Raw genomic sequence first — 15404 nt, 5'->3', positions numbered from 1 at the left:
GATGAGTGTGTGTTCATATAAAGACTATCATAAGCCACAAATTGTAGGATTTCAAACTACTGATTATATACAGTTTAGGGTTAAAAAGCTGATTGATTCATTGCAGTTACACTTAGGATGAGCTAATCCATTTTTGGCTACATGCACCAGATCATATGACATTTTATTGTCCCAGAGGAAATTAGTTTTGTAAAACCAGCACAAAATCGAGAAGCATGAACCTGTATGTTGCTGTGTCAATGTGCACTTTTGCCTTCAGTGCAGAATCTTGTACCTGATGCTGATGTAAGTCATTCCTATGTACAGTAGGTCTGCTGCACAGTCAGGTGTGTATAAAGCTGCACTGTAGAGCAATAGGCCTGTGTAGGCAGAGTCAGTCAAATTATTGCTTTCCTTAATCAAACATATGAACATACAGTATGTGTTTGTGTAGGTGTGTGTTTGTATGTGTTTCTGCCAGCATTTATCTGCATGTGTGTGCATTAAGCTGATTCAAGAACAAGACTGCTCCTGTTGGCAAACCTCCTACCATTTCATAAAAACTCAATTTATATAAAGTCTGGGCTAATACACTTTGTTGATTTGTTGAGTTGATTTCATAAATTATTTTCTTCTTTAAAAGTTTAAGGCAAAACAGGAGGCAAAAATTGCAGGATGAAAAAACTTTGTTCAATAGCAACAATAGTATTTGAAGCAATAAATTGCAATTCATTGTATTGATTTTTCTTTTTTGCTCCATGCACAAACATTGGGAGCAATCTGGAGTTTGTTCTTTTATGAAACATACTGTATCATATTCATTTTCTGTTGAGGCCCTATGATAAAGGTATTGTTTCAACCCTTATGTTTTACATTACTTCTTTACTTTCTGTTCTCTCAGCCTTATATTGTTTACTTGCCCTTTGCTATTGCCATACATAAGGATATGTACATACATATTGACAGCCACTGTAGTCAGAGTCAATTCCTCGTTTGTCCAGCACACCTGGCCAATGAAGTTGATTCTGATTCTTATTATTTTGAAGCCTTTAATTTGAAATACAATCCAACATAAATTCACCAAACTCACCAGGCTGCACAACCTTTGCATTGGATGAAACAGGATTAACTGTAGCAAGATGTATCTAACAAACTGGCAGGTCAGTTTAAAGAAGTAAGATGAAATACCTACTGATGGGTAAATTAAACAACGTGCAGTAGTGATGTATATTTATTGGATTAGCATGATACTGCATATTTCACTTATGCTTGTGACTTGCATTAGGATGCAGCCATTTGTAGAACAGACTATTGTTTGATGAGTCTGACCTCTGTTCATGTTGCAACCCTGACCTCATTATTCCACCAGACTAACTGTTATTTCTTTTCTTATCATACTGTATGATGAAGGAAGATATCCACCTCCCTGCCTTCTGGAAGTTTCCAGAAGCCTCTGATCTCCTCCGCTCTATTAAGCCTACCTCAGTGAGATGATCATGCCAGGGAGAATGAAAAGGGCCATCCAGATTTCATTACTTGAGGTGGAAAAATGTGGTGCAGATATATGGATGTGAATAATTCAGCATGATCTAAAACTTCTAGTGAGGGAGATAGATATTTTAATCTGTTGTGTTTCATCGGAGGCAGAAGGATGGCACCAGTATGTGTTGGTGCAGGGGGGGAAATGTTTGAGATGTCTAAGGTGAAGAAAGAAGGGCAACAGAAAGCATGGAAAGCAAGAAATGTACTGGACAATCAAAGAAAGTCCAATATAGCAAGAGAAACTTAAAAGATGGGAGGAAAACTGATAGAGGACAGAGAGCGACTGATAAAGAAAGTTACTTTGTACTCTTGGGCTGAAATGAGAGGATGTGAAAAAGATGATGCTGTGGAGAGAAAAGAGAATGACACTAATGGCTTTTGGACATGGTGCATTCAGTTTTTATGAAAAACATGAATTAAACATTGCCCATTGCAGGGCAGCAGGACAGGCTGGGGTGCATCACGCTAAACAATCTTGGCAGCAACATTGATTTTCACCAAGTTTTTCCTCTTAAACGCTACACTAATAAAGCTGGTGAAGACAAACATCACGATGCCACACTGTGAGCTCAGCACTTGTCAGATGATGACATTGGCAACAGTAAAATCACATTATCCTTGTCATGCTTATTCTGTCCTTTTTATGCAGGGATTAGACTCAATACACTCCGTCCAATAACTAAAAATGAAAGAGAAGAAGAGATGCATATGTTTTGATGGTTTCACTTGTGTTGAAATGAGGGGGTACTAGTTGTTGTAGCAATTCTCAGATATTGTTATGAAGGTTGATTGTGTTTGTTCTGAGTGATATGGGCTGAGGACAAAGGACAGATCCTGACATAAAGTGTGTGGACAAGCGCCAATGTACACACACATATGCTGCCAACATTGAAATTGTTTATATCCCATATGCCACAGATCATTACAGTTAATTTGTCAAGTCTCCTTCTGCACTGCATTCAATATCGTGTTAATTAAATTCAAAGATAATATTAAATTAAACTAAATTTCATTTTATTGCATTAGGTATATTGGATGGGTGGCACTGTGGGCCAGTGGTTATTTACTGTTGGAAGACTGTCAGTACACTACACCTATTGATATTGTATGTGATACATTTCATATTATTTAACAAAACAACTGGATATACTGGAACGTCATCAGTGCATGTTCAAGTTCTACACACTATACACAATTCTACTATATACTATACACATAACAAACGTTACAAATCGCTCTCTCTCTCTCTCTTGCTTACTCTTCTCTCTCTCTCTCTCTCTCTCTTGCTTACTCAACAACATACACCCCTCATTTGCAATCTGGTTTCCTCTCTCCACACTGAAAGGTTTGGACTCGGTTCAGCTCAGCTCAGCTCGACAAAGCATGGCCTCCTTAATTACTTTGTTTGATGACGTTAAACCAAGCGTGGAAAGTCACTGGCTAAAATTAAACTTAATCATCCCTGATCTAGGGGATGGTAATCAGTGACCTGAGGAGCAGCATTCACAAGTAGTGAATAAAAGCGGCGCGTTTCATTGAGCCAGAAACGATGTTTCGGAGCAGACCTACAATTCTAAACGATACACCTCTAATCCAGTGACACAAACAGCCTAAAATAAACGAAAAAAAAAAAACTTTAACTCGTTATGATATGCTTCAAAACATACATATGTTTTTCAACATTGAGTCTAATGCGACAAAAACTGGTGTGAACCACTAATAATACATGAGATATCTCTAAATAAAGTGCTCACACTCTTCAATACTCCGCTGATTTCAGTACCTCGGACAGCGCTCGGTGCCTCCCACCGGCACTGTCCGAGGTGCTGAAATCAACCCGTTGTAGCTACAGGATAAGGATAATCACCTTTATTGGCCAAGTATGTTACACACAAGCTACAGTAGCTATAGTATGTACAAACGTTCAGTCCTGCACGAAAACTTTCTGATACGTCCATACCAAGTGAAAATCCGGCCCGAGAGGAACTGACGAATTCTAACAAGGTATAATATAGTTTGAAATGCTTATAATTCTCAATCTGTTTTAGTCACTAAAACCAATGCCAAACATTCCTCCTGACTTTAAACTCAAATTCTTATTAATGTGTGTATTTTCATTTAGTGTCAGCCACAGAATCAAAATACGCCTATTTAGTGTCAGCCACAGAATCAAAATACACCTATCTGTCAGAGCAAGTTGTAGGGCGGCTTTCCCTCCCTGTGTGGGGAGTCCATCTATGCGCCAGAGAGGAGCTGTGCGCTCATAGGGGAGGGACGAGCAAAGTCAGGTTCGCATCCCATCTAGAAGGAGTGCACCGCAGAGCGAGACGGGCTGCACAACGGGACAGACGTACGTCTTCCTGTCATTTGACACGTTTCTTTTCTTTCTTTCGTTGCTTAAATCGACGCGGTTAAAAAAGAAAGAAAGAAGAGTGAAGGGGATCCTCAAACGACACTGGGAAGAGATGCACCCAGTATCGAGATGGACTTTGCTGCTTCTTCCCCTGGCTTTGATAGCGCAAGGTAAGCTACGTTAATTACGCTTTTCTGCTAAGTTTGTCTTATTCATTTAAAGGCGAGAAGACCACAACAAGGCCGTCGAGACTTTTTCACTTTTATTATTCTGAAAATGACAAAATAGTTAAAGATCGTCCAAAGGCTTTATTGCCAAAATAGCTGTTTCTGAAGTCAAAGTTGTCTAAAGTATTGCTCTCTCTCGACATAATCCTGACGTAAGCCCCATTCATGTCTTGGTGATCGTGCTAGCTGGGCCAAAAATGAGCTGCGAAGAATCCGGGAAAAGGCAAATGAATTTTGATGAATACAAATTTTGCTTTGAGACGCGAGCCGTGATTTCAGGAAACCAAAACAGATTAGAATTTGTTTATAGGATCCGTCTCCCTGTTTGTGGCTGGTGATAGACTTAGTAGGTTATATATGGGCCTGTACTAACATTGTGTTGTTCAGACAGAAGACAGATAGGATGTCTTTAGTCAGAGACGGGCAGTCTGCAGGCATTTGATATAAAATAATACAACTGACAGCAGTGTTCTTCTGATAACCTTATTTTGATATAGGCTATCCCGAAATGGCATGAATAAAAGTTATATGAAGTTGTTACTGACGTGAAGGAAAGAAGAGAGGGAGGGAGAAAGGGAAGAAGGAAGAGATATAGAGAGAGGGAGGGAGGGAGGGAGGGAAAGGATGAGGAAGGAAAGAAGGATTTGTTGATACTGAAATTCACCCAGCAACTTAATCACTGACTGCAGCTGAGGCAGAGAGCCTGTATCTGACCTGGGGCCACTGTGTGGAATAGATGCAGAGATGGTAATCATGCTGTGGCATTTCAAAGCATTAACATAAACATTTGCTGCAAGGAAATAAATAGCAGTTATCTGGTTTTAGGAAGGTGTCAGATAGGTTCTTGCATAGTTTATTAGCCTCCACACACAATCTTTATTTCATACATGACCTTTTGGCTGGAGGTGTGTGTTTTCTCTCTATATTCAAAATAAAATTTATAACAATTTACCAGATTTTTTGCATACATGTTACAAATCTGATAACTTACAAATTCTTGTACATGTTCACTTTATATACAACAAAGTTGTTGTATATGAATATATATATATAGTTCCTGAAGGTGAGCATGTTCAGTTGTTTTTATTGTAGTCACGTACCCTCCATGTTCACCGGGAGCAACTGGGGGTTTAGTGTCTTGCGCAAGGACGCTTCGAAACGTGTACTTGACAAGCTGAGAATCTAACTGCTAATACTCTGGTGAGGAGACGACCCACTCTACCTCCTGAGCCACGGCCGCCCCAGAGAAGAACCCGAGTCATCACATGTTAAAGTGATAAACATTTATTTCCATCATTGTCTCTTGGTCCTTGCAAATCAGAAAACAATTTAAGGTATGTTCACCAACTTGGAACATTACATGAACACAGTATAAAGTGCAGCACTGCCCTCACACACCATTTAGGATTTGTGTTGGCTCTGATCAACATTTATCTTGTACCCATAACAAAACTGTGACATCATATTCGCTTTCAGGGTAAAGGGCAAATACTGTACATTTTGGTGGATGGATCAGGCTAATATCACTGCGCTGTAACTTGACCTGCAGTTTTACACATAGAAAATACTATGCACAGAGGTCCCCTGTGCCTTCAACAGTACATGAACACACACATTGTACAGCTAATTCTGTGAGGACACTCACTGACATAATGCATTCCATAGATCTGTAGCCTAACCAAAACCATGTCAACGAAATGCTTAAACTAAACACTTACTCTAACCTGAACCATTTATTCCTTTAACTTTTATTTATGCATGGGGAAATCCCTTGAGGTTAAGGACCTCTTTTACAAGTGTGCCTTGGCGACCAAGTCTCAGTTTTCAAATTTGAAAAGGTATGAGAAAGTGAGGACTGCGGAATGTTGTCGCTGTCCTACAATGTCCTCACTACATAGTATAAAATCCAAGTAGTCTTCACACTGATGATGTGTTACTGCAGCCTGTGGGTGTAGTCACATTGCTGTTTGTTCAAATAGAGGTCACCCTTTTAATGTTTCATGTATTTGAATGCATGACTGATGATCCAGTCAGTGAACTGTGGCAGTGAGGCGTGTGTCTGTGTAGCTGTGCGGTAACAAGACTTATATCACAATAACATTTATAGAGCAGGACGCAGAGGGGGAGTGGCCAAACACAAACTGAGTCACAGAGAAATGTGTTGAGAACATCTCTCACTGCAGCTTGACAGTGCTGCAGTAGTCTGTTCACTTTCTCCACTCAACCTACTCATTAGATTCCACAAATTTACTGTAATGTATAAAGTTTGGAGGTACTGTCATGAAAACAAATCCAACCAGTCAGTCATCAACAAAGTCATGTTTTAACCATTTTTGATAACATATGCACTTTTTAACGCTTTTTGTAATAGCATATGTATTTCGGCATAATATTTGTAATATCCTAATGAGCACACGTCATTGCACCCAACATGTCTCTATCTATATGGTCTATGGGGGCATTTTATGAACTCCTGAGGGAAGAATATGGCCAAAGGGTCTCATTTTTATCTATTGCCACACAATTTTAAATGGAAAAGCCTTTCTTAAGATACAGGACCATAAACGGCTGAATAATTCTTTCAGATAAAAATAATCACATAAAATTCATGGAAGCTACATTTATGTTAGCACAAAGATATGCAATTTCTATTCAATGTGCTGATCTTCTAAAATTTATCTGAATAAAATGAAAGAATGAATAAAAGAAAAGAACAAGTTGGCCCAGTTCCCACAATGTGACTATGTTAACAGGTTTTTGTCCCCATAATGTAAGTAATACAAAGGTACACACACACACACACACACACACACACACACACACACACACAAGTCCTGTATCCCTTCTCCACTGTCCCAAACTTTTCCACCCCAAATCACTCAGGTTCTGCCGCTGTCATCAGCCTTTCACATTGTGTCACTCAGTTGTTCTGTTTTCCGCAGTCTGCTGCCCTTCCTTTACTTTCTCTCTCCAGTTTCATCTCTGTCAGCTGAATTCAAGTCATTTCAACTCTTTACCAGTATAAAAGGAAAACAAACAGTACAAGCAGAACCCTGCTGTTCACCATAAGAAGTAAAAGTAAAGACACTTTCTTTTTCAACCACCTCTCTCTCTCTCTGTCCCTTTCACACACACTTCTTTAAAAGCATTTGCATGCTCAGGGGTGAATCAAGGCTAAATGGGTTTTATAGCATCCTCTAAAACAGCCCATTAAATGGTCTCTTCTTCTCCATCACTTATTAACTGTCTTTCATTCTTCCCCTCCTGCCTCCCCGCTCTCTCCCTTCTTCCTTCTACTCATGTTAACTCTCCATCATCATCCTATATGAAAGTTATGTCCAGACCATTTGTTTTAGAGTATGCTAGTAGACCTCCAGCCTTCAGGTCATGTGTGCATTAAATATCTCACATGATCTAGGTATATCTGAAGTACCTTACTTTCTAAGTGAGTTGGTCAAGTTCATGCGCATTGTGTTGAATAATTGATACCATACTTTTGAGTACATTATAAGTAGAGTACCTGCTGCTGACTAATCTATTCACAGATATGCTGCTTACTTCTCTTCTTCTTTACTCTATGTAGTTGGCTTATTATTTTGTAATTTTCTTTTTAAAAAGTCCTATGAGAAGGATAATCTCAGCCAATAATGAACACAACTAGGAGTCTAAAGCCTTGCCAACAGCTCTGTGAGACTGTAACTTATGTAGGCAGAGATGCTAATGTCAGCATGCTAACAGGGTCACAGTGATAATGCTTTCATGCCACTGCTACAATAAATAATATTTACTATGTTTATCATTTTAGGTTAGCAGGTTAGCATTCTAACATTTATATTAATTAACAAATGCACAGATGAGGTCGAACATACAATAGTTAGTTATGCAGGTATTTGGCCCTAAACCAAAGTATTGGGTAAATAATAATAATAAAAAAACTATGATGGCAAAGGTAATGTCAAAGCATCACAAAAGATATTTCAATGGGTGTACCAAATCTGGATTTGTCAAACCCAGATACCCCAGTTACTGTACCAAAAATGTCAGCCTAATAGATAAAAACAGGGCCAACAGATCGACTGTCATGGCTAAAAACAACATACTACAGCAATGCCAAGACTGCTCCATCTCATCTGTCATTATGTTAAGAAAAGGGCTAGTACAAATCATTCAGATGGTGGAAAGGAAAGACATGGCTGAAGGGACACAGCTTTACATGTTTGACCTGATAAAACAGTACAGAAATGTTACAAAAAGGAACCATTTGCACCATCTTTTATTCAGCAAATAACAGGCCACATTCAAAATGAACTAGAAATTAGTAGTTACCAAATATTTACATCCAGTAACTGCCAGTGTTGTGTAATAAATGAACCAAGAGGCAAAGCTAATGTTAGCTTGCTAAAAAATGGCCTATTTAGGTTGAAGAGTAAAATAAGTATCAGAAATATTGGCCAAATATTTAGCCTGAAAAAAAACAACAAACAAAATTCTACTTATAACACTAACAAAATATTTTAAAAAATACAAATCAGCCAAATGGCACAGGTGTTAACAGAATTCAGAGCGGACTTGCATTTAGCTGCTTTAATTTCAGGGTCCTGATATTGTGCATGTTGGCTTAGTGTCACATTATCATGGCTTCCTGGGACACTTGCATAGCACAGAGCTGTTGTTAATGTTATTAGCAACGTCTGTGCATTTTATGTTGCCAATTAAACACATCTGGCTGCTTGTGTTTCTTACTCCAACTGACTCTCTCTGGGTGATGCTGACACAGACGTTAGCTTGGTGAGTATAGGTGAGAGGAATTATGACCAAATAAAACAAAAATCAATGTGTAATAACCCAGTGACCATCAGATTGTAGCTAGTTAATGAGATGGCCTTTGGCTTTCAAAATCAGACTGGACAAGTATATTCTCTGCATGTGATATGGTAATCCTGCTGTAACATGATGAAAGCAGTCAGTGAAAACTCACAAGTGAGACTGGTGGGCTAATAACTGGAGCAGTTTAAAGGTGATACATCTACATGACAAGGAGTAGAACCTGTGGCTCATTTTCTGTCATGATTGGTTCTTTTATGATTCTCAACATGAAATGAATTTGACCCTGTCCAGTGTGTGTATGTGCTTATGCATATGAGCGTGCAAGTGTTGGATTCTGTTTTAATCAAAGGGTTGGTTTAGTTAGTGGTTTAATTCCTTTCTTCCTTTGTCCCTTTATTTTATTGTATTCTATCTCTCTATTCACCCATGCTAGAGTAAAACTTTATTTAACAATCTTACAATATTAATACCGGCCAGGTAGCTCCCTGACAGAAGGCTGCAAAGCCAGGATTCACACAAGCTTCTGAGTGACATCTTAGGAAGACTGTCCTTTCTGTCCATCTTTGCTCCTTGTCTTGTCTTGTTTGTTTGTCTTTGCCTTCTTGTCATTCTCTCCGGAGTGCTGTCACCAGGGGTTCAGCACCAGCTGGGTTTCTGGTGTCACTGATGTCGGCATGTAGAGGGTTATCTCTTGGCTTTGATGGAGAAATATTGATGTAACAAGGTCAGCACTGTTTCATCATTAGGATTTCAAGGCCTTCTCCAACATGTCCATTTTAATTAGGAGATTTCTTGTTAACTACACTAAACTGAATTTGTCTGATTTTAGTCAAGTGAGGATAGTATTTAAAAGGAGTTTAGGGGAAAAAACAACAGAAGCACCTCAAGGCAAAATCTGCCAGTGTCAGTGAGGTGTGCTGCAATGTTCTCCTGAATGAATTCTTTGTCTCTCTGATCCTATAGTGTGTCTGTCTCTTCCTTTACTTTCTTTCTTCTATCCTGTTTTTACACTGCTTATCCATCCAGTCAAACTCGTTCCTGCACATTCTCCTTCATCCAACAACCTTGAGAAAACAATGTGGTATTTATTTATTGACCACTTCTCATTAGAACATATAAAACACTTGTACACATGACAATTTCAATGGCAAACCTAAGTATGACTCCCAAGGTACGACTCAGGAAGATATTGACTGAGCTCAAAATTCTGCTACATGTTACCTTGGTTATAGCAACTGCAGTTTTACACAGCCACCCCATGTGATTTTACTAAAGAAGTAAAAATAAATCAAGTCAGTCTAAAAACTAACTGCTTTTATGCTTCACAAAGTAGTTTCCCCCACACAACAGCAGGGCACAGTGAACTGGTGATCTTGTTGAGGAGCTGGAGGTGTCTGGCCTGTCATTGACAGCTCTTCATCCAACAGCTCACTGTGGCAGCTTCCTCTTGTTACAGTATGTCACTCTAAAACTGATCAGCTGTCAAAGAATATTACATTTCTTGTGACTGCTTCACAATAAAGCCATGCTATGTTTTGCCAGATGAATGCTTTCAATGTGAAGCAGCAGCAGTAAATATTAATTCTGCACTAGCCATAAATGAATACAGCTCTGACACAGCATTAGTGATCCATTAGGATTTTGAATGTATTTTGGAATAATATGGCAAATATGTACTGGTGTTTACATGATAACATAAACCTATTAGCATCGTTATATTATCTCGGAGGCCCCAGTGTTTCAGTGGTAAATGGCATTCCTATTGTATACAGTAAGGAAACATTTGAAATGGGAACAGAAAATGAGGAAAACTGTAGAACTAGCAGCTTGTCCTCCTCAAAACTTTATGCCTCACCTGTGCAAAAAAAAAAAAAACTTTGAGTGCTTCATCACCAGGCTACAGGCAACAGTGTGCAACTCCTCTGCGCTACGTTAAAATAGCTTGCTGTGCATTTTCCAAGAGGTAGACATACTGATGTTGTGCCTCAGGCCTTCTAGGCTCCTTCCTGGATAATTAGTAAATAAAACCTTCTATTTTGGTTGTATATACATCAGTCAAACAGCCGTCTAGCCAAGCACATACCTATATTTTGGTAAATTATAATAATAATTGTAATCATGTTCTCAGACAGGATGAGCTCCCACACCTGTCAACACCGACCTATATACATGTATATGTTTACTACTAGTTAGGAGAACAGAAGAAGACACACTAGTCACTGTGTTTTATCTCCAGTCAGATGGTAGATTTATATTTGAGCTTAAATGGGATTCTATTCCAGGAGGCCTTGGATATGATAATACACCACCTGTCCATTACGCTATCTAAATAAGCAGATGGTATCACTCTTGGGGCTTTTAAAGAGATAGTCCAGCCAAGAGATTGTTTACTCCTATATGATGAATTGTAGCATTAGTCTGAGAATTCATGAACTCAGGTATGTTTCCATGGTTTCTAATGACAGTGTCTCACTGAACAGCACAGAAGCAAAGCTAAACTAAATGCATCCATGTTGGACTGAAGCTCTCCTCAAAGCATTTAGCCTTGACCTTGAGGCATAAGTGAGGAAATTATACTGTAGACTTTGTCTGTATAAAGTTTATATTCTACAAAAAAGGGGACCATGGATACAGTATTGCTCTGGCATTAGGAGGAGAGAAGAAAAGAAACATCTGAGTCAGTTGCTACCAAGAGTTTCAGTGGTTTTGAATTTAGTCAAAAATGAAACATTGTGTAAGTTACTCCACTGTGATTTTACACCATCAAAATACCTGTCTAAAATTTGCCTGGAATGATGAGGAATTCCATTTTCATGGTTTCTTTATTAAATAGTAGTTTAAAATCACTTGTAAAAGCAGAAGGAACAGTGGTGATGAATGGTACAGTAGGTCAGATTCTAAAAGTATGAGAAGTTCTGTCTCAGCCTCCTGGGTGTACACTGTGGGCTTGGAAAGCTAATAACAGTAGTCTTATGCATATTAAAATAGAGATGGTGAGACTAAAGCATGTCATGTCACGCAGCTCAGGGTGCAAGGTTATTGAGGCATCTCTGTCCTGAATGAAGATGTTCTTCTCTTTCTCATGGTCTCTGTGAGAGAACCATTTTCCCTAATGATAATAAGAAAAATGAGAAAACCAGCTGTTTATGATACAGCCATACCACTCAGGCTGGACATGGCTGCCCTGGGCTTTAAGACGAATTATTCTTCAACGCTATTACTTCACTGAAAACAACCCAGTCATAAAAGGAAACACTATAAAAGTTATCTCACAACACAGACTTGTTCACACTAGACTCTAATGATATAAGCAAAGGAGATATCAACTAATCTAAAGAAACTTTTTTAATGATGACTCATCAGATATGATAAAACATAAACTGCACAGATTGAGAAGCATTACTAATTTGATGCTGCACTAAAAATGGAAGAGGCTGATGTCTGTTTTCCTGTCTGTTCAGAAAATTCAAATTATTTAATGTCAGTTGATTAAAACTAAATCTGTGATTGATTCGCACTGCCACTGTTAGCCTTGCATAAATGTCTATGACTTCTTAGAGGATTTCTACTGAAATTGTTGGATTTTTTTTCCAGTAGCTTTGTCTTGCAGTCTCGTGCCCTCCCTCTGTTCACACTCACAGTGTCCTCTCACTTGATTCCTATTTCTGCTTCTCTCCTCTTTGTCTCCATTTCATCAGAGTGCTTCTCATCTAAAGCAGAGGACCGGCTGTTCAGGAAGCTGTTTAGAAGATATAACCAGTTTATCAGACCAGTTGAGAATGTCTCTGACCCTGTAACTGTGGCGTTTGAGGTGTCCATCTCGCAGCTGGTCAAAGTTGTAAGCTACCTCCCTTACACAAACATGTACAAACATACAAAGGTGTTCACAGTACTTTAGCACATTCTTTTCATTCTGCTTTACAGTTGTGTATGAGCATCCTTGCTCCATCCTTGTATGTGAGAGTCTGTCTGAACTGTGAAACATCCTCTCATGTTCACCTTGATCACATTTCCTACATTTGAAAGAGTAAAGCTGAAAGATAAGATGCTAAACGAGACAAGCGCAAGCAAAAAGTGAACCCCCTCATTATTTAGTTTGTTCAGTTTCATTAACTTGATATTCCTAAAATATCATGGTGTTGTTGTACACTGCTTTACTGCTTTGGCGATGCTAAGTTTACCACTGGTGGGGGGTGGTGGGGGGTTACTGCACATCCTGCCAATGAAAAGATGTTGTCAGTTCAGAATGGAAATCCTTAGCCTAAGAGAAAACTGCCTGCGGGCGCCTTTTTTCAGACTGGACCAGTATGTGTAGCTATAACTCCTTGCTTGGCAAAGTGAGATCAATGTAAAAACATGGCTGCTTGTGTAAATGCATATATATGGCTGATGCATTCCTATAGGTTGGTTTTGGCTGAATTCTGAGAATCGCAGGACAAATCAAAATCAAATTAGGGTCACAATGAAAGGTAGTGAAAAAGTGATTTATGAAATTTCTCATCCTATTAACTCACCATTTCAGCTGTTTCAGTCAATCAGCTTGTGCTTTAGAGGACAATTAGAGGATGAATTGCATTTCTTTAAAAACATCTTGTGGGTTTTGATTCCTGGCTATGTTAAAACTCCACTAGAGTGCACTACCAAATGCTGTACCAACAATACACTGTCCCTCTCTCAAGATTAATCACACACACAGAGCTCACCTAGCTAACAAGTGCTCTTCATTCTCTGTGTCTCTGCAGGATGAGGTGAATCAGATCATGGAAACAAATTTATGGCTCAGACATGTAAGTACAGTACACATGCACACACATAGATATACAGACACAATTACACAAGACACATGACGAGTTTCACTGACCTACTGTATTGCCAGCTTGTGGCCTCCAGCGAGAGAGGTAAGTGAGGACTCAGGAGGGGTTATCTTTACAATACTAAGCAGATGTGAGTATGGGAGGGTGGTGGTCAGTGTCAGCATCTCAGACCTGTGATCACAGAGCTTGAACTCCTGACCTCGGTCAGCCAGCTGTCCTTTGACATGACACATTTAAATTATGACTAGCTGCCCACCACAGCCAAACAGCTGATCTGATTCAGTGATGGATAATATGATTTTGTCATTCGTTACGTCTTCAATTAAAACACATCAAAAGTGCTTGTATACTGTAGGTTGATGTTATTTGTTATAGCTGAGCTGTTTCTATATAACAAGGTGTCATTAAAAGGAAGCCATGTCAACATCACGGTCACTGATAAAGACTTTGAATCGCAGCCAATGGTTTTACAGTCAAAGCCATTTCAGAAAGTCCCACCTCGGTGATTTTATTGCTTCTGTTCTGCAGCAACTCGACAGGGAATTCCTTTGTGTTCACTTTATTCTCCTTAAAAACCAGACCCGCTGACTGCTTTTATGTAGGGGATGAGAGAGCTGAATTTTATACAGTACAACATACTGTAAAACTACAGACAGGCGTCGTATTTAATGGGGACTGTAGGTTGAAGTGTGCTTCCAGTGCAGCAAAAGAACAATAAATTCTCTCTGTAACTTTTTACCGCCTTCCTCTATCTCCACTCTTTAGTCTGTCATCTTTCCTCTGTTGTTTATTCTTTAATTATTCTTTGTCACCTTGTCTTCTTTATCCCTCATAAGCCAATCAATACTGATCAGGTATTCTAAAGAACTGTACACAAAATTATTAGCGGGGGGTGTGTAAACCTCATGTTTTAATTTAATTTTTTTAAGAGCAAGGCCCTATCAAATACTAGATGGATCATAATGTTATTATTAAATAAATTAAATAATGAGAATTTAGCTGTTATGTTGTAATGAATGTTGAACATATACTTGTAGACTAATTTCATGGCATATTTATTTTGGGATGATACATCCACGTCAATCAACCTCAGGGGTCAAGGGTCCAAACAACTGACTGGTTAGATGATTGGTTGCTCTGTTGCTCAGCAAAGCATTAACCTCCCCGCCGGTAGTGGTACACCTCATTTCACTGTGTAAATGAGAGAGAGATGAGTTCTGTAACTACATTATAATTACATTTAGTTTTGAAATTATATGCATTTTTACCCCCATTTTCCAGTAATAAGTCTCTAACTGAGTCTGAGCCACAGACCTGTTTAAGATGTTCATTTGTGAAGATAGCTGATAGTGAAGCTGTTCATTAAAACAAAACTACACGTCAAATATACCTGCAGGTTTTTAGTGGCTGTATGCTTGTCCCATTGCTGGAATGGCATGGTCATTGAAAGTAAATGTAGAATCATTTATATTTTCAAGCCATACACTTTATCCTTTAAGGAAATACATCTTGTGGATGAGATCCACCCTGAGTACCTTAAGTCTCTGGATGTTGTGGGGCTGTCTTGGTTGACACGCCTCTGCAACGTCGCATGGTGGTCGGGGACAGTGCCTCTGGACTGGCAGACCGGGGTGGTGGTCCCTCTTTTTAAGAAGGGGGACC

General features: G+C 39.1%; 1 protein-coding gene across 2 annotated transcripts in view; it reads left to right on the top strand.

Moving 5' to 3' along the window:
- The first annotated feature begins 3819 nt into the window (after nt 1-3819).
- The window catches only part of chrna6 (cholinergic receptor, nicotinic, alpha 6), a 22657-nt gene continuing 11072 nt past the window's right edge, over nt 3820-15404 (top strand). The window contains exons 1-3 of one of the 2 annotated variants that reach the window (XM_020596318.1): nt 3820-4044; nt 12627-12766; nt 13671-13715. In XM_020596318.1, the coding sequence (XP_020451974.1) occupies nt 3987-4044; nt 12627-12766; nt 13671-13715 (243 nt within the window). In that variant the 5' untranslated portion in view covers nt 3820-3986. The remainder of the gene's footprint in view (nt 4045-12626; nt 12767-13670; nt 13716-15404) is intronic. The other variant, XM_020596319.1, reaches the window with a different exon arrangement.

This window comes from Monopterus albus, unplaced genomic scaffold, assembly GCF_001952655.1.
Source record: "Monopterus albus unplaced genomic scaffold, M_albus_1.0 scaffold29.1, whole genome shotgun sequence".
Taxonomy (NCBI): domain Eukaryota; kingdom Metazoa; phylum Chordata; class Actinopteri; order Synbranchiformes; family Synbranchidae; genus Monopterus; species Monopterus albus.
Note: the sequence above shows the minus strand (reverse complement) of the source record. Positions and strands in the feature narration are given on the sequence as shown.